The sequence below is a fragment of the Canis aureus genome, chromosome 3 (genome assembly GCF_053574225.1).
Source record: "Canis aureus isolate CA01 chromosome 3, VMU_Caureus_v.1.0, whole genome shotgun sequence".
NCBI classification, from domain to species: Eukaryota; Metazoa; Chordata; class Mammalia; order Carnivora; family Canidae; genus Canis; species Canis aureus.
Window position 1 is genome coordinate 45,779,360 of NC_135613.1, and position 24,718 is coordinate 45,804,077.

Below are 24,718 nucleotides of genomic sequence, written 5' to 3' on the forward strand. Positions count from 1 at the left end.
TTGCTTCTCTGTACCCTTTCCTGGGGAACTGTATACAGTGTATACGAGTATGTATGTGTGTGTATATATATGTGTGTGTGTATATATATATATTTCATATGTATTTCAATATAAGATAAACATATTTCATATGTATGTGAAAAATTCTGTTCTTTCAGAAAATGAAAATTTATTATTCCACTAAACAAAACCATATGAGCTACATATTATCATATGCACTTTATAGATGAGGAAACTGAACCTGTGAAAAGTTAACCTGCCCACTACCACAGAGTGGGCAATTGTGTCCAGGTTTGTGATGTTGGCTAAGGACCAAAAAAAAAAAGTCATTTGTTCCATCAATTACAGCTTTTTTTTTTTTTTTTTTTTTTTTTTTTTTGGTGTAGACAACATCTGGGGCTTTAGTAGTATACTTGTTTAATCTCACCCAAAGGAAGCATCTCTTACATGTGAGTCTCAGTATTAGAGTAGAATGAGATGAATGAATAACAGAATATTTTCTCTTACCTCCATGTAATCTGAGAAACTCATAGCTTTGGGTTTACCTTTGACTATAAAATGGCTTAATTTACAAATATACACTTTTGGTAAAGGGACCTTGCCTGCCTTGTCCACCTTTGTATATCCATGGTTAGCACTATGCCCAGCCCATGGGAGGTACTCAGTGTCCATGTACATAAAGAATTAGTTCATAAATGTTTATGAAGTGTTCCAAGTGATGCTGCAGAAATTAGATTTTTCTGGTACAGCCTAGAAGGGCATGCTTAGGGCCAGTGGATGGAATTGGCTGTAAATATCAAGCCTATGGAAAGAAAGAGACCCTAATCTTTAGAGATATCTAATATTTGAATGGACTCTAAATCAGTAAGCTCATCATCACCAGTGGTAATAGATCTAGCACTGGATGTTCAGTTGTCAGGGACAATGGTGGAATGTGGTAGTAAAAGGCTTGGACTCAAGTCAGCCATGCCTGGGCAGGAGCTCTGACTCTGTCACTTCACAGTTTTGTAATTGGGGACAAGATACTGAACCTCTAAGTCTTAGGTTTCTCTTTGGTAAATTGAGGATAATAGTGATGGAGCTGCTCCAATGTCTAATTGAGAAAAACCTCATATAATGCATAGGACTTGGCGCGTAGTGTTTGATCCATATTCACTGTTGTTATTAGAAGATGTTCATGCCTTGGAAGCAAATTTGAACTTGACGGAATCTAGACGTAGGGGAAGTATTGTTATTTTATTGCCAAATAATAACAATGCAATTGTGATATCAACTGTGCTTTGCACTTTCTTTTTAAAGTTGTTCCAGAACAACCTCAAAACTTATCTTGTATACAGAAGGGAGCACATGGGACTGTGACCTGCATCTGGGACAGAGGACGAGACACCCATCTATATACTGCATATACTTTACAGTGAGTGAGAGATTGTATTTTTGCAGCTGTTTTGTAGGTGTTATCTTAGACTACACTTAGAAATATCTAATAGTTTTATTTTTACCAGAGAGAAGAAGGAATAGACACCTCTAGATAATTAGGTACTTAAAAAGAAAAAGTTTTGTTTTATCATTTCATCTAAAGTGTGAACTGAGGTCTTGGGTCTGAGATCTAACTTGGAATTCTCTTCAGGGCATCCAAGGCCCATGATATGGATGTTCTTCCTTGCTCTAATAGAGTTAAACTGGCTGCATTATATCCCTTCTCTGTTTTGCAGTTGCAGACTCTTGGGGTCATAATATATAAATAGACTCATCCTTGTGGTAGCTTTCCATTAGCTTTGGAGGAGTTTCTTTTTAAAGCACCTTTGCCTAACCTGAAACTCCACACAAAGGAGAGTCTGGGAGAGCCTGTTCCCTGGAGTTGATCCCATAATCTCATCCAGAGATCCAGCTTGTTTGCACTATGCCTAAGTGAGCAGGAAATGAGGGAAAGGAAGTGGACCCCAGGGTTCCAGTCTGTACTAGAAGCTGGCACTCTGTACAGAAAATGCCTCGATGGCCATGGGTCCTTTGGATAACAATTAGATCTGCCCTGAGGAGACAGGATGCTAGCCAGGGTTTTGGGAATTTAGGCAGTATATGTATGGCTACTTAGCTATATGAACATCAAAAAGGCTCAATCCTACCAAAAAAGGGTAGATGGGGGGGGAAAAAGGAGAGAAGGGAGAAAATATGGTCCTATTTATGAGCATATAATACAAATATTTCCATAGTGTATCCTCTAGTAATAAGACTGACCTTAACAAAATGTCTAGAATTTTAAATATTTGATTATTCTATTCTTCTGTAATAGAAGGAGCAAGTAGCTCATAAAGTATCATGCTAAACACAATTATCTTTTATTTACAGGTTAAATGGACCAAAAAATTTAACTTGGTGGAAGCAATGTGATCATTATTGTGACCATTTGGACCTTGGAGTCAACCTAACACCTGAATTGCCTGAATCCAGCTACACAGCCCAGGTTACTGCTATCAATAGCCTTGGAAGTGCTTCTTCACTCCCATCCACATTTACCTTCTTGGATATAGGTACATGTTATTTCACTTTTTGTAGGTGTCGTTCATTGGTACATGAACATTATCTTTAAAATCACTCGAATATTCTATGTGTGATTGTTTCAAGAGGGACAGTGGCACAAAGAATAGATATTACTTTGATGCAAGGAAAAGGGTGCAAATCCTAGAGCTTTATAGAGATGATCATACAAAATGGAATAGTCAGCATTATTCTCCCTGTTGGAGAAAAAAGAACTCAGTCCCATGGAGGCACTAGCTGCCAGTGATACCATTCGACTGAGGAAAGTGTCCTGCAAGGTTATTCATGAAGTTCAGTGTAAGCACTTCTCAGCAGAGGCATCTTCTTACCTCTACAGTTAATGCCACTGCTCTGAGATAGGCTACATGTGGGCCTGCTGGGCCAGAGCAGAGGTGCCAACTATCAATAGGGTGTGTCAAGGTACAAATGCATCTTGCTTTGAGAATACCTACTTCCATTCCTCTCATCACCTTGGGAGCTGGAGTGAACCAGTTCCGGCACATTTCTGAGCAAATATAATTAGCCCAGTTGAATCAGACACCAATCTCAAGCATCCTCAAGTTCTGAGCATCCCAGGTAGGATTGGGCTTCTGGCCTGCCTCAAGTTCTGGCCTTTCACTGTGTGTGTCTCTTCTTTCTTCCCACAACACCTCTTTGCGCGCATACTGCTATGAGTCTGGACATAGGCATTTACTATACCGTCTCCTGTCATACTTCTCCCCAACTTCTGTTCCATTTCTTTACATTGACTATTGCTCCTAGAAAGAATATTCCTCTTATTCTTTTCCTCTGCTCCTCTCTCCCTTCTGTATTTTTCCTGCTAGCATTTCTTCTCTGAGAGGTGATTCACTACTAGCCACCTCTGCCTTCTCAGCCATCAGAACTCTCAGGTTTGGCACATTGGTTTTCTTTATACGTTGGATTAAGTGCAGTTCACACTATTACTAATGTTGGAAGTAATTTATTTGGTAAAAATGAGGGTAGGTTAAGGAGAATTATTTAAATTACTTAGTAGTAAATCAAACTTTTTCTTCTCTGTAAAAGCCAGGGGTTTCTCTTTTATATATTTCACCAACTTTGGTGGTCACATATCTTAGAAATGCATTTTGTTCAATTCTTTCTAGCTCATGTAAAAATAAATGTTATTTCTGATTGGGGAGCCTGAATCACACTTTTTTTGTTTGTCCTGATTACCAGTGAGGCCTCTCCCTCCATGGGACATCAGATTCAAATGTGTAAATGCTTCTGTGAACAAATGTATCCTTCAGTGGAGAGATGAGGGGCTGGTGCTGCTTAATCGACTCAGATATCGCCCCAACAGCAGCAAGTCCTGGAAAATGGTAATGGTTTTTAGAGTTAAGGGGAAAACTAGGGAGGGGCTCTTAATATCACTGCACAAATCTCTGTCTTTTCATGCCACCAATGTATGTGATTTAAGAATAGTTAGTCCAAAAGTACACACTTGAGATAGATCAGATAGACATATACATTTTTATTTATTAAGAAATATCTTGAATTTTGATCATTGATTCTGAAATTTTTTAAGCCACAGGCTTCTGTAAACCTGAAATATTAATATTAATTAATATATTGTAATATTTAATATTAATATTAAAATATTAATTTTCTGCAATTTATTTCTAGTAAAGGATTCGTTTCACCTTGCTATGCTACCCCTCCCTCTGCATTACTTTTTAGTAGTTTTTTAACATATTAGAAAGAGGAGTATTAGGGAATGTGCATAGAGGCTTATATGGAATTGAATATTCCAAAGATAAAGACCCACACTTTGATCTAATATTAGACATCAATTTTTTTACAATTAAATTTTAAGATTATAATTTCTGCTAGTATTTTTGTAAAACATAGTGGCTTATAATAGCAAAAAATAAGTTTCACATATAGCTGAAACTCAGGAGAATTATAGTAATTAATTTTTTAATACAATTAAAGTTTTCTTTTTGAGGCCAGTTCTATGTCTATGTTAAAACATTTACACATTATAATTGTGACCAAATAAAAATAATCTCTAGAAAATTCTCCAAGGCTTTTCTGAAAATTGGTAATTTTTTTTTGAAAATTGGTATTTTTTAGCCTTTACTCATTTTTCAGCTGGTTTTAGGATCTCTCTTGGGGCCTTTAGAGATGAGTTCTTAGTCCCCAGAGTTTGTTTTTATTGAGAAGCTGATTCAGATAATGTCATGTGTTCAGTAACCCTGTCATTGATCTTTCTTCTCAATGAATGACAGATCTCAAAAAATAGAAAGGAATAAGTTATCCACTCAAGTTTCTTACCTATGTGTGTCAAAATCCTTTAATTTAATATTAATAGACCACCTTAAAAATTTTATCTGATTCAAGGTCCATGCTACAAATGCAAAAGGAAGATATGATGTACTGGATCTGAAACCATTTACAGAGTATGAATTTCAGATATCCTCTAAGCTACACCTACATAAAGGTATTTGGAGTGATTGGAGTGAATCGTTGAGAACACAAACACCAGAAGAAGGTATGTGTATTAAAGAGGAGAGTGAGAGGAGTGGAAGGAGAGGTAGGAGGGGGAGAGGAAGATATAGGGATTTCTTTGGATCAGGATCTCTAAAATACTGGTACTGAATCAACAAGTTCAGTACCAATAACTAACTAGTAAACGAGTGCATTGCTAACAAGTAAATGTACTCTTACTAACATTAGCGTTAACTAACAGGTAAATGAGTACATTAATTAACAAACTAATTTTTACATCAGTTTAAGTACTGTAATTGTCCAGGGTGAAGTGTTTATATTGCTAGGAAATTTTTAACATTAGGTAAGTCCTACTCCTGCTTGCCACATGTTGTCATGTTGGTCGCAAGTTGATGCTTCAGTAATGTTTGATTATAACTTTATTTCTATTTCACTTCCTATCTCAGGAACTCTCTCATTCCACAAAACCATAACCAGTAATTTTATTCCTTTATAGTTAAAACTTGATACATTTTACCTTTTGGAGTCTATGAAAATTAAAAGCTTGAAAGAAGGTAGACTCTGGAGATATAACATTTTAAATAAAATTTAACATCCAGCAATCATCTCTCCTCCAAATATTATGGCACTGCACTGCATCATGCCTTTGATACTTACTGCTCAAATGATGGCCACCAGACTGCCGATAGCTATGGAAAGGATGTCAAATATAGTTCTCAGTCTGATGGGCTTTCCTTTCTGACAATTATAGGGAAGACAACTTACTAAGGTATAACCAAACATTTTATTGGAGCAAAATTACCCATATGAACTCTGTGTCAATATTGGCAAATCTTTGGATACACAAGAAGTAGCCATCTGAATATTAATTTTTAAAAGCACTCATTTAGTGACATACTATAATGTTTCTTAATCTATAAATTTAGCTCAGAAGAAAAATTATTGTAGTATAATCCATTGTTTTATTATGTGACTATTTTGAGGTATTAATGTGAGAAAATCTAAATATTTATTTATAAAACTTACAGATATATGTGCCTATTAGTCTCATAATAAGTTACATTCATTTTCTGTGAGCTGCTAATGGACTTTGACTGCTGATGACACTTATCAGTGATGCTCCAATGACTGACTTTCAAGGACCCAAGGGCCTATTAATAAGATATAACATCTAATATATGTTATAGAATAATTGTATATTCTTCCTTTCTTATATTAACTGCATTTCTTTATTTTTAAAAACTATTTTAAAATAAATCCATCCAATACATTATAATTTATTCCTTCTCATTTTATCATACAAATCTCTTAAACTAATGTTGAGCCACTTGCTCTCTGTTTCAATATTTGTCATTTTTATAATCCAGAGCTTACTCTTTTTATTCTTTTATTATACATAGTCAAAGTAATGTATTTCTTTAAATACTTCATGGATTAGATTTTGTGCATATGTCTACAGATAAAATTTTTGAAAGTGGGCCATATTTTATGTCCAAGGCCAAGGTAGTAAATAGGCTGAGAAGTTTTCAGGTTCTGTCACATGAGGCTTAAATCTATAAACCAGGGAAGCTCTGAGCTTGTGAATTCTTGTAATTCTCACTAACATTTAATAATGACCGGTTTGGAGATGTGTGAAAAAGTTTTTTTTTTTTTTTAAGTGTCTATCTCTTGACTTAAAAAGACTTCAAGGTAGGACAATAACTTTCTCATAGCCCCTAAGATAAACCACTATCGTAACAATGAATGCAGTACTAATTAGGGTTGTGAACTCATGGACAGTTATGAATTGAACCAAGGAACTGGCTCATTCAGAGTACTCACAGGCGTTTGTGAGGAAACCCATCCTCTGAGACACCACCTTTACCAAGCTCTGTGGGCTTCCTTTCAATGTCTGCATCTCCCTTGTCTGTGTTTGATCTTTCTGTGGGTTGATGCAAGACCTCTTCCCTCTTACTTTGAGTGGCATGGTTTTTGACCCTTACCGCTGTTTCTGTCATCAGTTTCTTTATGAAACACCAACTGATGTCAGCCAAAAAGGTGTGAATTTTTTTTAGCACTTCTTCCTTTACAACCCTTGAATGCGTACTCATATGTAACTTGGCATTTAAAAAAAATCACTAGTAAGCTTTTTTTTTTTTTTTTTTTTTTAGTTTTTAAAACTGTGAATGACTTTACGATAGAGCTCATTGCAGCCTTTGCTGCTCAAAACTGAGAGCAATGTTATCTCCTGGTGGATTGGGCACAGTTATTTAGATCATATCAGCAGAGAATGAAGGCTTTATTTACTCCATATGGCCCTTTCCTATGTCATTAGATTCAACTCCTGTCATGGTCCTCCATGAAAAACACTTTTTAAATGGCCACTAAGTATGGAGTAGGAAGGAACAAACTGCTTTCCTCTGTTTAGGAGGACAGCCCCTTCTTTGATATCTGTCAGAAGCAAGCCTGATACTGGGAACTGAGTAACCATATTTTGACTGTAGTGGAAAAACATTCTTGAGTTTGGGCTGCATGGCACCCAGACATGCCTGAGAATATGCCAAGGTGTTGGGGGAAGTTGATTCCCTCACCACTCAGAACACCCAGGAGGAGACTCCAAAATAAAGATGAACAAGCCATTTCTTAGAGCTATAGTATGAATTAGGTGTTTCTGTCTGTTCATTCCCCATTTTTTAAAGTCTTATTTACATGTTTATGGAAAATTTAATAAAAGAAATGCTACATCCTCAAACTTATGCCGGAGCAGTAAAAGAGTAGTCCTCCCCCATCATAGGTGATGGCATGGGTGATTGGTTAGAGACCCCCAAAGAGGATGCAGACCAGTTGTAGCCACCTCTTCTCACATTGAGAAACTAGGCAATTCATTCATTCATTCATTCATAATTCTGAAATATTGCTAAAATGGGTTAATTTAAATGAATAGAAAACACTGACCCATGGTAAGCACTCAGTAAATTTAGTTGTTGTTTCTTCATTTGGAAAATGAAGTTCTGAGAGCTGAAGGAGCTTGTTCAAAGTTCTAGAACTAGTAAGCAGAGAAGCCAGGTTTTGAACACTGGTCTGTCTGTTAATCACATAGCCCAAGCTCTTTGCTCTGCACCCCAGTTACCTGGCTCTGAGAAGGCCAATTAAATACTAGAGGTTATTTTACCATTTTAGTTAGCAAGTACTTCATAACAATCTAGCTCGCGGGTCAGCAAACATTTTCTGTAAAGGTCCAGACAGTAAATATTGTCTGCTTTGCAGACCATATCTCTATCACAAGTACTAAAATTTCCTATTCTAGTGTACAAGCAGCCATTGATAGTATATAAATACATAGACAAACTATGTTCCAATAAAACCTTATTTATGGACACTGAAATTTGAATTTTTTGTAATTTTCATATATCATGAAAAAATATTCTTTTATCTGTTTTCAGCCATTTAAAAATGTAAAAACCACTGTTAGTCTATAGGCTGTACCAAAACAGGGAGCAGATTTGGCCCTCAGGCCAGAATTTGCTGACTCCTAAGCTAGCAAAACTTGAAAATATCATATTTTTGTCTTTCTGCCTAAGGCTTAAGAAAATGAGAATGAAAGATTCTTAGCCTTCAAAAGAGAATTACATGCAAACATTTTCATTAGAAGGAAAATGTTAGGTTTGAAACCCAATGACAGGCCCTGCTCTCCTTTCTTCTTTTGGTGCCCTCTAAGCCCAATCCTTATCCTGGAAGAAGTCAATGTCTGGGCTCAATTATTTGATAAGATGGTGATTATCCCAATAGGAAGAAATGCTTTTCATGAAGCCTTCCAAACAAAAACAGATGAAAAAATATGCTCCTCTGGATGATCTTAGAGGAAAGTGTGTATCAGGAACTATGCCAGGTGCTGGGATACAGTGAAAAACAATCAGATCCTCAGACTCAGGGGCTTATCATCTATATTGAAACATTAGGGGAAGATTCCTGGAGGATACAATACCAAGAAGAAATTCGCAGTTTCAAGAGAATCTTGTGGCCTTCCCTTACCTGGAACATATGGCTTCCATGATCATTGCAGTAGAAGGGAGCTATTTCCTCCTTGAAGTACTAGATTCTTTTGAATTCTGTGAAATCTCATATTCCTGGATTTTATTCTGCTCTATTGGCCAGAATTGCTGGTAATTTTTCTCTTCTCAGTATCAGTCCTTATGGCTTTACCCAGGGCTTCCTTCTTTTCTGAGATGACCTTATCCAGAATTTGTGCTCTGGTATCCTGTTCCATATCTTCACCAAGATATCAACAGGCATTCTGAACCCCACATAGCCTAGACAAGAACTTTTTTCTCCAAAACAAAGTGTCTCTAAAATACTTCAGTTTCAATATTTTCTATTTCAGTAAACACTGTCACCATCTTCCTACTTACTGAAGTCAAAAATTGAGAAATTTTCCTTAAATTCTCTTTTAAAAACATTCTCCTTTCCCCCCATTCCCCTATATCAGCACTTGACTCTCCTAAACATATTCAAAATCTGTTCATTCCTTCTGTTGCCACTATGATTATCCTAGTTTAAGCTACTTTCTACTTACAAAGGATAACAACAAAATGAACAGTTATGAACACACCATTCAACTTAAATACTATAACATTACCAATATATTCTTACCCTTGTCATGCCTCCCCAGAGGTAACTATTATCCTGTACATTTATCAGTACTTTTCTCATAGCTTTCAGAAATGTATCTATCTTTAAACAATTATTGGTTTTGGTTGTTTTTGAGCTTAATTAAAATTATATACTGTATATGTAACTTGCATTTTTCCCATCACCACTCTGGCACAATGCCTCCATTAATTTTATTATAGGCGAAACATTCCTGCTTCTGTTGAGAAACAAGGTCTTCACTTGTGACCTGGATATTAAAAATGTTAAAAAGTTGGGTTGCCTGGGTGGTTCAGTTGCTTCAGTGTCTGACATTTGATTTCCAATCAGGTCATTATCTCAGGGTCATGAGATTGAGCCTCACATTAGGCTCCACATTAATCAGAGAGTCTGCTTGGTATTCTTTCCCTTTCCCTCTGCCCCTCCCTGGCTGTCTCTCAAATAAATAAATAAATCTTTTTAAAAAAATGCTAAAAGGTTATGTTTCTTAAAAAAAAAAAAAGGAGAGAGTCTTCATCTATATAAAAGGCTGCTGAGAAGTCCAATAACATAAGAATAAAGAAGTAACTATTAGACTTGGCAACACAAACTTCACTGCCAACCAGAGGCAGTGTCAGTAGAATGATGGGAAGACACTCTTAGGTGCTAAAGGTTGAGAGTGAGTGTGAGGTGAGGGTCAGTGACGGTTCACCTCTTCAAGAAGTTCTGTGAAGGAGAGCAGAGATGCAGGGCAGTAGCTGAAGCAGGATGAGGTATCAGGAAATGCTTTGCCTGGTTTTGTTTTTAGGATCAGAGGAAATATAGTATATTTTCAAGGTAATGATAAAGTCCCAGCAGAGAGGGAGAAATTAATGACACAGGAGAAGTGGGGGAGAAGTCCTTGATAAAGCAAGAAAATGGGATCCAGCATTCAGGTTAAGGGGTTGAAATATGATGGAAGTAGGGGTGCTATGTTTGGGAATTAATTAAAAATTTGGAGGTTTTCATGGGGGAAAGATGAGAGAATCCCTGTCTGATTACTTCCTTTTGCTCAGTGAAGTATGAAACAAGAACAGCAACTGAAGAGAAACATATCATTAGAAGTAGATACGTGGAAGGATTGACGGTACCAGCTCCAGGGCAGAAACAACCTATGGATGGTGGCCCTTCACATCATGACTAAAAAGAGTGGACAGAAAAAGGTGAAAAGAGAGAGTGAACCAAGTTTTAAATATTATTAATCAAGAAGGAAGAGGAATGTAGGAGTCTGTATAGGGCTTCCCATGCAGGCATAGCAGGTCATAATGTCTCAATGTAAAACTTGTTTAACCAAGTAGATACCTGTAAGATCTGTTTGAATCAAATTGTTTAAAACTAGATTTTAGATAAATGTGTCATCCCCAAAAAGTGCACATCAAGGAACCAAGGCAGTGAATAACTTATCTCTGCCTTGCCATGCTGGGAGCATGACTTGGACCAAAAAAATTCTCGTGTGTTTCATTTAGTCCACTGCCTGAAACCTCCCAAGATAATACCTTTCCATATTCTCTTTGTGTTAAATTCTCCATTTTCACTGTTCTTGGAAATCTTTATACTCCTCCTTACTGCCTGCAAAAACTTCTCTCTTTTTGAGGGATTGCTTTTCACCTGCGATTCAGTTGCTGTTGTCCACGTTCCTGCACTTGCCTTGGCTTCAGATATGGATGCTCATTTCAGAAGCACATTGGTTGGCTCTGATTTGTTTGCCACACATACTGTTGCACAGAATCACAGAATCTTGGGCTTTTAGAATCGAAAGCACACTCAAGGTCATTTGGGTGAATCTCCTGCTTAATTTAGTATCTTTGCTTTTTTTTTCCCACACTGGTGACTCTATCCAACCCTATAGTTTCCCCATTTATTATATAGGAGGTAATTTCATCTCAGGAGACCTGACTTCCATTTCTCAATATTTGTATTTTTAATAATTTGTACCCACTTGCTTTGGATTCACTTGGATATCGGCCTTTGACTTTCCTTTTCTGGCCTACCTATAATAGTTTTACCTGCCTTTGTTAGATAACACTGAGGTTAGAACTTCAAGTGATTTTGTGTCAGTTGAATATCAAACATACTCTTTAATATCAGCTCTTATGTTGCTTTTAAGCAGCAGTGTTTGACACCCCTGGTCATGAAATTTTACGCTTTGAAACTCACACAGATTCAACTAATGATTTCTCTCCCATAGAGGCTAACACTGCAGGTGGGCACCATTAAAATTTCAGTTTCACTTGCAATTTTTCCTTTGAAGAGATTGTGATTCTAGAATTCAATTCTTAGCTCTGTAGTAATCTGGTAGGTTATAGATCTTTAATGAGGCAATGAATGTTCCTTTAAATTTCTTGCCAACATGTAATTAACTGGAGACATTAGCACTAACAGGTCAGCTGGCTTTGCCATTGAGCACACCCAAGTTTCCAAATCCTGATTACGTAATCAATGTCTGGATAATCTAGTTTGCTCAGATCTTTGCTCAATGTAGTGAACTGTAATAGAAGAGCAGGATCTTTGGAAACAGTGAAACCTGGGCTCAGCCCCTGGCTTTACCATTTACCAGCTCCACGTGTTCTGTAGATCATTTAACCTTCATCAGGCTCCTTGTCCTCAGCTCTAAAGCAGGTGTAGTCACATGCACTTCCTGCATTGTGTGAGGATTAAGTAAGATAATGTACAGTATTTTAAAGTGTCCAAATATTTTCTGGCACATAGTACGTGGTTGATAATGGTCAGGTCCCTTTTCCTTCTCTTGCCTATGCTTTTTTTCCCTTTTGCATCTGGACTAGAGGGAAAAAAGTCATAGTCTTGATTTCTGGGTCACTATTCATAATCCTGAAGCAGCATGGAAAGCATTTTCAGAATGTCTTAGGTCCTCACTGCAAGGGTAGAAGCTATCACTAGTGGGAAGAGAAGGGAAGAAAATAAGTGAATATTTAGAAAAAAAAAACAGAAAGGGAAGAGAGTGAGAGAGGCAGGAAAAGGAAGTGACAAAGGAAGAGAGTAGAACATGAAAGGGAACCTGTTGGGGGTAGAAGTGTTGTAGAGAAATTTTAAGCTTTCTCAGAGCCAGGTAATTGCAAAGTGCAGAGCAAAGAGCTCGGGCTCTGGGATGAAACAGACTAGTGTTCAAAACCTGGCTTCTCCACTTTTATTCTGGAGCCTTGAACAAGCTCCTTTAGTTCTCAGCACTTCATTTTCCAAATGAAGAAAATAGCAACAGCTAAATTTACTGAGTGCTTACCATGGATCAGGATTCTTCTAGTCATTTAATTCTCACAACAGCTCCATGTAACAGAGAACTATGACACTCATTCAACAGATGAGGAAACTGGCTTAAGGACATGGTTAACATTTGTTCAAGATTGCAGAGCTGGGATTTGCCCATAGTCCTGCTCTGGCGCTCACTCTTTAACTACTGCTCTTGACCTGTGTATGTCACAAGGTTGAGGAAGACATGGATGTAACTGTGAGTGGGCCCCCATAGGACCTGCACATATTATGTGTGGGTGCATGTGCTCCCTTCCTTTCCCTCTTTCTCTTCTCCTCTCTCTAACTTCTTGTCCTCTGCTTTCCCAGTGAGACTTAATGTTCTGGAAACTTCCATCTGGTTAAATGGAACTTGCCACTCCAGAAGGAACCTCTGTGTAGCCTCATCTCAATACACTCTAAGTGTCAGTGATAAACAAGTTACATTTATCACTGTTTTTCAGTGGCTGCTTCTATAGATTCCACCCCCGACTGTAAATCAAAACAAATCTGATAATGGGAGAAATAAAACTATTTCACCCACTTACACGTGCACACAAACTCTCTCTTACACACAGGAGCTGATTATTCAGTTTCTTTTCAAGTCTATTTGATTGACTTTTTCAAATTAAAGTAGGTCGTATTTGACCATTGTCTTATAGATTGGTGGTCATTCCTTCTGTCAGTTCAGCCTGTGTTTTTGCATCAAGTAGCTAATATTGTCTGAATTTTCCATTTGTTCATTCATCACCTAACAAAGAGTTATCGGGAGCCTGTTACATTCTAGGCACTGTGTAGGTATGAAGGATATATTAAGATATATGAGATAGGTTTTCCTTTCAAGTAGATCATTGCCTAATGATCATAAAACCAAACAATTATGCCACAACATGATAAGTTCAGGAATAGATGTGAACACAGAGATTATCATTTGTTTTTTGCCTTTTTTACAGGATCAAAAAATGTGCTCCTTGTGATTTATGTTATCTTTCTGCTGAGAATTTTTTCTGCATTCCAACAAAAAAGAAATAACCACACATACCTTCTTTGAGTTATTTTATTAATACATATTTTAAGGGCAAGTTAGGAATCTAATTTCCTCCTCATCATTTTTTAAAATTTGTTTTTAAGTAACCTTGATTTCTCTATGACCAACAATATACATGTTCACTGTTTGACAGAAAGAAAACAATACTGGGGTACAAAGAAAATTAAAATTGTCCTAAATCCTACTCTCCTAGAATTATTTATTAAATAAGTAATTGACTTTGAAAGGTCTTATATTGTGCATATATATATATATCTCTGTGTGTGTGTGTGTGTGTGTGTATATATATATATTTTTTTTCCCCTTCAAAACAGAACCTACAGGTACATTAGATGTCTGGTACATGAAAAAGCACATTGATTACAGTAGACAACAGATTTCTCTTTTCTGGAAGGTAAGTCTTCAGTGTCAATGTAAAATTTAAGAGAATTATATACTTGTTTGTGTTTTTTTGTCTTTGTTTTTATTGAGATATAATTGATATATAAAAAGAATTATATATTTGAACAATGTTTCAAGGCCAAAAATTAAGTTTTATTTCCATAATGGCTTTATATGAGGCTTCAGAGACTTGGTTGGAGCTCATTTTCTTACCAATATCCTCCTGACACTTGATTCGATGCCATTGACCTCTGCCAAAGAAGGGTGAGAGCTCTGAATTCTGTCCCACACACAGCTATGTCTTTTCCTCATCCACTTCCATCCCTTCCCACCTCCAGGCATGTCCATCCTCTGACCCCACTGCATCATTTCTTCGGGCTCTTGCCCCTCCCAGCCACCCTTATGTCCCCTACCTACAAACTGCCCAGCAGTGACCATACCACCTTTTACTTATTCACTTTTTTGGGAAATTAAAGATGGAAAGTCTGTGTATATGGATATTCAGAAATATATTTTCTATAGTCACCAAAAAGGGAGAGGGTAGAAGGAAGGCTGCTCTGCCTCAAGAACTCAAGTAATAGTAGAAAATATTATGAACAGAAGGGAAACAGCTCTTCCTCAGGAATAGCAGTAAAACAGTAGTCACTTGAACAACCTTCCAGAAAACGATGAGGCCTAATGTTATTACAGGATGTGAGAGTTTCACAAAATGCTGAAATCTGGTGTGGTTGTTTCACTTAATCCTTTAAAAACCCTGTGAGGTAAGTACTAGGTATCCCCATTTAACAAATGGAAAAACTAACGGTCAGAGAGAGGAGGATGTTCTTCCCACAGTCACCCAGCTACATAGTGCAGAATTGAGACTAAAACCCCATCCAGAATTCTTTCTGCTACATCGTGACTCATCTTTATGAAAAGAAAATACTATTTGAACTCCTGATTGACATGCTCATGATAAAAGGTTTTCAGGTGAGCTGTACTCCTTTTTACTTCTCCAAGCCTGCATTCCTCTTCCAGTTAAGGGTAAATCAACAGTTTTGCAATTATGAAGCTGATGAGCATGAAACCCCAACAGTCAGAGAAATGAATATAAAGTCCTCTGATGGGGTTAGCATGATAGATTTTGATAATTGCAATCTTCTTCAGTTTTAAGAAATGAGCCAGGCAAGAAATGAGCTCTTTCTCCCTCTTTTCCTTTCTCTCTCACATGCACACAAAATGTCTGGTATGAGACTACTATAAATAGCTTAGTGAGTCATAATCAAGCTCTTCACTTTGAAACTAAAACTGCAGCTTAAGATTTATTTTAAAATAAAGCCTTGTTTAAGAGCAAGATAATTCTCAAAGCAAGACATTTAGAGCAGCCATAATTTGTGAATATTATAGAAGAACCCAGCTTAGTTCCTGGCTGTTGGTTTTCATTTTCACAAGTAAGCAACTGGTCAAAACCAAAATTCCTCCTTCCATAAAGATTCCGTCTCCCAAAATGTCCTCAGCAGTGATCTGAAAAAATATATTGTTTTCATTCCAATAAACATTTGTTAGCCACAGGTAAGGCTCAGCCAAGGTGCATATGCAAATTCTTCTCTGGTTCTCATTTTAATCTTGTCCCTAATCCTCGAAAAGCCTAAATTCTAAAGTGAGGTCTTGGAATTCAAAAAGACTTTAACTCTCTTCTAGTCTATCCTTCCTGTCATAAACATTGCTCCCACTCCAGCCAGGACAGACGGATACCTCTGGTGGGACCATCTGGGACAGAGAGAATTCTCACTTTGTAAGCAATCCATGCTATGGTGAGCATCTCTTACTGTTAGAAAATTTTCCCTTTTGGGGCACCTGAGAAAGGTGCTCAGTTAAGCTGCTGACTCTTGATTTTGACTCAAGTCACAATCTCAGCATTCTGGGATCAAGCCCTGCATTGCACTCCATGCTCAGTGGGGAGTCGGCTTGAGGATTCTCCCCTCATCCCTCTGTCTCTCCTCCAACTTGCGTGATTGCTCACAAGCGCTCGTTCTCTCTCAAATCAATAAATAAAACTCTAAAAAAAAAAAAAAAGAAACAAAGAAAGTTTTCCCTTTTGCAGAGTCAGAATTATGAGTGCTTTGGACCAGAACTGGCTTAAGATCCTAAAAATGTAAATACTAGAAACTTCTACAAATTGGCACCTGATGGTGATCAAGACAGGGCATCTTCAAAACCTTAGAATCTCCTGAGTCCAGCCTGAGAATCTCCTTAAGGAGTGTTGGATCTAGTCTTCAGTTTTGCAGGTCTGATACAGGAGTAAGTCTTTTCCTGCAAAACCCTGGGTTTCTTTAGTGGCTTCAAGTAGGCCACTCACCTGGCAGTGAGACTGAAAGACTGACCAGAACTACTGAGACAAGCAGGCCTGCTTTGGACCACAGAACTACAGAGCCCAAGAGCTAGAGGGAATGTAAGCAGCATGCAGTCCTACCTCATGTTACAAACACAGACACAGGTCTAGGGAGCTGAGTGATTTCAGAGAAAGGATTTCAGGTACTATGATGCTTGCTGCTGGCAGAAATCACTGCCCTTCTGTCTGGAACCCTTCCTGTCCCACTCATCCAACTGAGGATTTCTTATGCTACTCTAAGGCAGGCGTGGGAATTTGTTGGGATGGTGCCATGACATAGGGATTCATCTGAATGTCAGACTAGAAAGAAATACTGCAGCCAGATCAGGTGCTTTGTGGTGGGACCAAAATCAGACCTCAGGAAAGAAAGCAAAGACGTATGTGTGGTGGTTTGTTGGTTTTTTTTGTTTGTTTTCACTTTGATCAATACTGGGAAACCCAATGAGAGGGACACCCTGCCACTGCAGAGAGGGGGATTTCAGGTCTTAGCACCAAGTAAAACCCCATTAGTCTATGAATAAAGTGAGAACATGTTTCTCCTGCAGCTGGGGAAATGTGAGATGACCTTTCATTTTTGTAGGATGTTTACATCAGAAGTGAGTAATTGGTGCTAAATGGAATCAGGACACCTTGAAGGAACAAGGTGTGGATGTAGGTGAGTGTGAGTATGCATGTTAGTGATGTGTGTGCATGTGCATTGTAGATGTGTGTGAGTACAATGGATAAGTGTGAATGTGTGTGTGAATGAGTGTGAGTTTTTAATATGTGTGTGGGGTTAGAGTATGAGTGTGGGTATGTAAATATACATGTCAGTGTGGGTGCATGTAGGTAAGTGCCTTAGTCCATTTGGCTGCTATAACAAAATACCACAGACTGGGTGGCTTATAAACAATAGGAATCTGTTTCTCACAGTTCTGGAGGCTAGAAGTCCAAGACCAGGTGTCATCAACGTTAGGTGAGGGGCCTTTTCTGGGCTGCAGACTTCTTATTGTATCCTCACGTGGCAGAAGAGGCTAGTGAGCTCCTTATAAGGGCACTAATCCCATTCATTAAGCCTCCATCCTTCATGATCTAATCACCTCCCAGAGGCCTTACCTCCTAATACCATCACACTGGGCATTAGGACTCCAGCATATATGTGAATCTTGGACACAAACACACATTCAGACTATCGCAGTGAATATGAGTGTGTGGAAGGTGTGTGTGGGGGGGTATGAGTGTGGGTGTGTTTGTGAATGTGTGTGTGTGTATGAATGTGAGTGTGGGAATGTGTTGAAGATGAAGGAAACCTGTGCTTTCTTGTTCTGGTTCTTACCTACTTCAGGTTTCTCTCAAAAAGGTTTCTTCTGAAAGTTCTGTTTCCTAAAAAATATTTTGTATAATTTCTTGCCATAGCTATTTTTAAAACAAAAATTCTTTCTATATTTAAGCCAAAAAGTACAATTTAATCTATGAAATAAAACAAAAACACCTAGGTATTGTTAAAACAATAAATGCAATAATAAGTAGAAAGTGTTGCCCTGTAATGAACAGCCTCAGCGTCGTGTTAGAGCCTTTCACGGGGGCTTTTAGCATCCTCTCTCTCACATCCCCTGTATCTTCCTTTTGTGCAAAGTCTCATATGTTTCCTTTGCTTCGATTAAGCATTTCAACCCGTGATTCCAATACACCTTTCTTCCAGTTAACACATGTATTCTTTAAGAAGAAAATCACCTGATAGACAGTATATGAAAAGATATGACAAAGGGTTAAAACCACATTAACCTTTCCAGTTTCCTCTGTTAATTTTTTAATCATGGCAGATCATAAACTTTCGAAATTGTGGTTGAGGCCATGGATCGAGAAGAGATATATGTGTTTGTAAATGAAGGCAACTCCACTTTATTTATTCATTCATTGATTTATTTCAACAAACATATTCAAGCCTCTCTTTAATACTGGACACTGTGCTGCATGCCAGGGATATGGAAGCGAATAAGACAAATGCAGTCCTCAGGTGCTTGAGCTCATAGACCAGCAGAAGGACAAAATGGGTCTGATTAGGGCGTTCAGGTGTTAAGGAGTTTAAGATTCAGCTGGGGGAAAAATGATCAGGGTCAACCAGTAGAGCAGGGGAATGGGTGAGGAATCACAGAAGACGTCTTGAAAGGTAATGCTAGAACTGACCCCAGAAGAACAAGTTAGTTGGGACAAAGATGGGAGAACATTTGGCAGGAAACTGGGGACTGTGGATTCAGCATATGAAGGATCACTATAGAAATATAAAACACACCTCAAATGAGAGCCTCATCTATAAGTTGAAATTTTCTTGCAGCTACTTTTAAAAATAAAAAAGAAACAGGCGGAATTAATTTTAATAATATATTTTATTTAGCCCAAGTATGTATGGAATGTTATCATTTCAACATGTAATCAATATTTACAAATTATTGATTAGCTATTTTACATTCTCCTTATCCTACTAAATCTTTGAAAACTAATGTGTCTACTAAGTGCCAGTGAGTATGGTGGCTAAGAGCTCACCCTCAGAGAGCAATACATCTTAGTCACAGTTCAAGAGCACCACGGCTATGTGCGGCTGGTGGCTCCCTACTGTAATGAACAGCGCCCCTGTGGGGCCTTCACAAGCAGCAGGGAAGAGTGTTAGGCAAACTTGATTCCAAAAGTGGGGGAAAGATTCGGTGGGTTTTAATCATTTGCTAAATGAAGTAACTCATTCGGATAAACAGCTACCCTCAAACCACAGAAGGCTAAAAGAAAGAGAAAGTAACAAGACCCATACACCAGTTTACAGCAGAGCCTCAAAAGAAGCTTCTTTAGTACATTTCCTTTGTCTTTTTCTCCCTGTATCTCTCTATGTTGTATGAAGGATTTTCCAATCCATATCACATTGCACTGAGGGGTTGTGTCCTTTGGCCTCCTCATATGAAAGAAATCCTGTAAACGAGGGAAAGTATTGTTTGTAATCTGATTTATATTGATGTAGAACAAAGATCTTTCATAAATCCACAGGGAAGATTGGTTATCAGGAGCCTGAGGCCTTTATATGATTAGAGGAAGCATCCAATCTCAAAAAATGATATTTAAATACAAAAGCAGCAAATGGGAAGCTTTTGATAGTTTTGTTGTAATATTCAGCTCTGTCTCCTTCCCTTTCCCAACAGGCTGGCACAGCATTTCTGAAGGCATTTTTGGAAAGAATGGGGTTGTTTTGCCTTGCTTACTAGTCGTACATATTATACTAACTGTAATGTAGGGAATTTCAGTTGAGTAACAGAATGTGGTCAATGATGAAGATAAAGTGGGTAGCAGAGCATTAACAAGATAGAAAACAGAAGGAAGGGAGGTTCAAGTTTTGCTCTAACAAATTTTCTATTATTTTGCTGTTTTTCTGCTGCAAAGCAAGGTAGAAATCATTATGTCAGGATAATTAACATGAGGTATTAGTATCAATTAAATAAGTTCAGGGTAGCAAAACACCTGCAGGTATCTACTGAGCACTAACGCAGCTGAAATTCAGAGTTCATCCTCTAGGTAGAGCTGTGCTACTTGGGTTCAAGTTGCAGCTTCACCACTTACTGGCTGTGTGTTCTTAAGCAAGGTGCTTATCCTCTCTGTGCCTTCCTTTCCTTACAAATAAAGTGCAGATAGTAATAGCGTACACCACCTGAGGTTGTTGCAAAGATTAATGAGAGAATCATGAAAAGTGTTGGCTGAGTCACTAGGAGGCAAACATTGTACAGGACTCTGAGACACAAAGATGGGCTGATAGACAAGTGGGAGGACAGATCCACAGATGGATCATTTCAATACAGCGATTTTAAAAACTTCCAGATGAGCTTGTCTTTTGAGCTGCTCCCTCACTTTGGACTGGGGTTGCTGAAAGCAATCATGAGTTCTGAAATCAAGGTACCTAGGCTTACCTCACAAATTATATGTCCTTTGTAATCAACTGTATGACATCGATGAGACTTCCATACAGACCCATGGTGGGAGCCGAGTCAAGATGGCCTGTCTTTCCATACACTGGTAGAAGAGTCATATGAATACAATGGGAAAAGTGCCAACTATGCAGATTTTTATATTTGAGTAACAGAGAGCAGGAAACTCATCAAGTGTCTGACATCTACCATATCCCAAGTACTCGTTGAAACCGTTGCCTCCCTCAACCCATTGTATCTTCCTGTAAGTCTGTGCCGTACATAGAATTATCTCATTTTACAGATAAGTAAATTGAGCCTCAGAGAAGTAAAATAATTTGCCCAAAGTCACAGAGCTACTATGTGGTGGAGCAGGAAAGCAAAGGATCTGCTCTAATAAAACTAACCTCATCCCCCCAAAAGTCTGTGACATATTCGAATTCCCCAGCTTTCAAAGAGGTCTTGATTATAACTTCTCTTATTTGATGTAGGCTTAGCTCTGACATACTGGTGTGTGTTTGCTTGTTTGCATCGGGGGAGTTCAGAATAAAATATCAGTTTATGACAAGTACAGTAGCTTTTTCTTTAAGTCCTAAGAAGAAATGATTTGTCAATTCACAGAAACACCCTTCTTCCCATATACTTAAAAACAAAACAGGGGTGTCAGGCTGACTTTGTTGGTGGAGCATGAGACTCTTGATCTCAGACTTGTGAGTCTGAGCCCCATGTTGGGTCTAAGATTACCTAAAAAAATAAAATAAAATCTTAAAAACAAAACACAGAGGTCTTGCATTCTAAGATGGACCAGACTTTTGTCCTGTCATGGATATATTCACCAGGTAATTTTTGGTGCTGAAAGCCTTTTCAGCCACTAGAACTCTCACAATAGTTTTATAAGGCAGCAGGCTACATTCCCGCTTCTCTCATAAACCTAAGTCAGAAAAGCTAAGTTTATTAAGTTTAGATCATTTCTCACACACAGAGGAAAAAAAAAAACTGAAGGAGGCAATAAGACAGCTTTTCCTGTTTAGCACACTCTTACCAGTAGGAGAGGGTGACAATGACAGGAACACTGGCTTGACACCCCTTTCAGCACTGCCCATAAAGGTACAAGAAGTACCAGGATACCACACACATCCCGGACATTGCCTTCCTCTCTCATGCCCACCAGGGGGCACACTAAGATCTCACCTTACTTTTCTGTGGGGATTAATTGAGTCAGTTTCTTAACCTTTCCAAGCTCCCTCAGGTCAAGGAGATATGAGGACTAAATGCGACAATAGATGTAAAGCTTCTGGCTCATGATATGTTCCAATAAGTGATAGTTTCTCCCTATCTCCCACCCAAATATGTAAACATTAGAGCAAAAGTAAGTTCATCTGAAAAGACCCAGCTGGCTCTTCAGGTGACAGTTTTGGGTTCAAAGCCAGAGACCCAAGGCCTGTTGATTCTGGGAACAAAGAATTCTGGATCTCCACCATCCCAAAATTGCTGACCTGATGTCTTCTGTTGATGCTCCACATTAAAATGTACCACAACCTCACAATTAGACAAGCTGCTTTCCAACTTTGGGCCAGAAGGGTAACTGGGGATTCCAGCATGAAACATAGTGTCCTGTGGTGACCAGTTCATTGTCTCAGGCTTGCCAACATAAGGAGTAGCACATCAGAGGAGAGGGATTGCTAGTCTAAAAGTCAGGAGCCCTGGATTCCACTCTCAGCTCCTCCATCTATTCCTTGAGTGGCCTTAAGTATGTCATTTCATGTCCTGGACTTATTTCCTATTGATAGAATGAAATGTTGAATTAATTACTAATCCTTCCTGGCTCTGTAGTTTTGTGATGATATTCCATTACATCAGGGCCAAATATAATCCAGATATATGCATTATTTGCAAATTTTATATTGCTATTTTTTTAAAACCAAATTAAACTTTTCAGTTGCTTCAGGAGACTACGTGCCAGCTGGAAAAATACCTACTTCCCTATTGTCTTATTAGGTTTTTTGTTCCATGGACCATGTTGGACAAGTGAGGCCCATTTTCAAATTGGTGAAAGAGACCAATTGCCTGAGAGATGTTAATGTTTATCCCAAAACTTGAGCCTGATATTTTATACAAGCATAATTCATGGGATACCATATTTATTTCTCTAATTACCTTAACTCCACCATTACCTTCTCAATGAGATTTTCAACTCTAAAATATGGGATATCGAAGGGGAGATGTAAGGGTTTAGGCCCAGGCCTTTCACTACCCTCTAGGAACCTTTACTCATCTTTCAGATCCACATCTTTCTTTACAAGATGACTGTAGTGTGTAGTGCATGGACCTCAGTTAGATTTCCACAGCAGTCATGAGGCAAGTTCATTGACTCTTCCTGTAAGATGATTTGACATTTCCCTCTTCTTTCAGTGCTCTACCATAGGATTAAATGAGATTGCTGAGATGTCTATGATGGACAATGAAAGGAAGGTAGTAAGAGCTGATTTACAAGGTGTTATTTTTCAATTAGAGCTCTGGTCCTTCAGTTGTCAGAGTAAGACTGAAGCCCCTTGGGTTCCTGACAAGACTGAGGAACTTTGTGAGCTTAGTTAACTCTTGAGGAGTGCCTTAGGGAAGGGTGCATGATGTGGAGGTGAAATAATAGTCCTACCTCTGAACCTACAGAGGAGACAGGGAAGGATAGAGAGTTGAGGGAATGGTCTTCTCCAGCCAGCTTTTGCTTTAATTTATCCTGCTTTACTCCTGTGACAAAGGACTTGTTTATTAATAACAGTTCAGAACATCACAATTTCAAAAGCAGTCACTTACTTTAATCCACACAACAGGCCTACAAGATTGACTGTGATGGACAATGAAAATGCTAACTTTCTTGGTTCCTGCCAGAAAACAAAGATGTCTTCTAGGGAAAGGCTGAAAGTGCACCCAAAAGAGCTCTCAGCAACATGACATTCACCCGGTGCATTGACCATGGTTTAAGATCCAGTCCCGGACTTTGTGGATCCAGAAGGGCACCCAGGGTAGGACCTGCTTTAATCAAGTTCCCAGAGACTGAAATATAAAAAGCTAGATGTTCATGGATTAATTTACAATGAGGAATGCAGCTGTTGGGCTACCCAGAAGGCTTGAGTCAGCAGATAGGAACATTCTTTCTCAGCATGCTAATTATTTCAGAAGCCAAATTATCATCAGTAGGCCAATTTATTCACTTAAAGTGAAAAATACAAATTTTAAGTGAACCAGATGTTCATGTTACCCCAGCCTCTCCTGACAGATAAATACACAGGAAACCAAATTATTAAAAGAATGCTTAAGGGGTAGGAACCAGAGAAAGGGGCATTTGCCAGTCCTAATATGTGTCTTTTAGCACCTGAACCCATAGAAGGAATAGCCTTGCCAAGAAAACCATCATGCTTAAGTCTAGTGAACTCAACCTCTCTCTCCATGCACTAAGCATCGATAGGCACTGCCCGCGCTGCACTTGGTGGCTCTTCATATTCATTGCTTCTGTTTCCCATGGTCCTTATCCAAACAGGGTTATAATACAAATAATTAGTTTTCTGCTTACTTTCTGGGATTGCTCCCAAATGATCTCAATTGGAATTTTTGCAATTTCAAAACTCATTAGCCACACATTTATAAACAGTGTCTTACTTTCCTAGCACAGATGGTTAATCCAGTTCACTAAGTGTGAATTTTACTAGTTTAGCTCTTGAAAATCTCATTTTTGATTTAATGAGCAGCATTACACTTTCTATATAAAAAGTTGTGTGTGTGTGTGTGTGTGTGCTTCACAGATTTAAAAATGGAGATTCAGAGGGGCTGAGTACCTTGCTCTGGATCACACAGCTAGTGATGATTAGTATAGGTGGAACTGAAACCCAGATCATTGGAATTCAGATTCCACTCTTGTTCCATTGGATGTATTTGAGTTTTCTACTATTAGGAAGTTTCATTTTGAAGCAAGAAAAGAAGCTCAATGTGTTTTTAAGAATTAGCTTTTAAAAATATAAATTCACTTTTCCCCCTAAATGGTAAGTTTGGGTGGAGACGTAGAGATACGCAGCGGAGAAGATGATAAGATGTAAATAAAAAGGTCACTCATAT

General features: G+C 38.3%; 1 protein-coding gene across 5 annotated transcripts in view; it reads left to right on the top strand.

The window, feature by feature from the left end:
- Positions 1 to 24,718, top strand: part of IL12RB2 (interleukin 12 receptor subunit beta 2) — a 72,092-nt gene that overhangs the window by 18,892 nt on the left and 28,482 nt on the right. For all 5 annotated transcript variants that reach the window (XM_077892244.1, XM_077892245.1, XM_077892247.1 and 2 more), the window contains exons 4-8: positions 1,300 to 1,414; positions 2,347 to 2,528; positions 3,733 to 3,875; positions 4,897 to 5,047; positions 14,254 to 14,333. In XM_077892244.1, the coding sequence (XP_077748370.1) occupies positions 1,300 to 1,414; positions 2,347 to 2,528; positions 3,733 to 3,875; positions 4,897 to 5,047; positions 14,254 to 14,333 (671 nt within the window). The remainder of the gene's footprint in view (positions 1 to 1,299; positions 1,415 to 2,346; positions 2,529 to 3,732; positions 3,876 to 4,896; positions 5,048 to 14,253; positions 14,334 to 24,718) is intronic.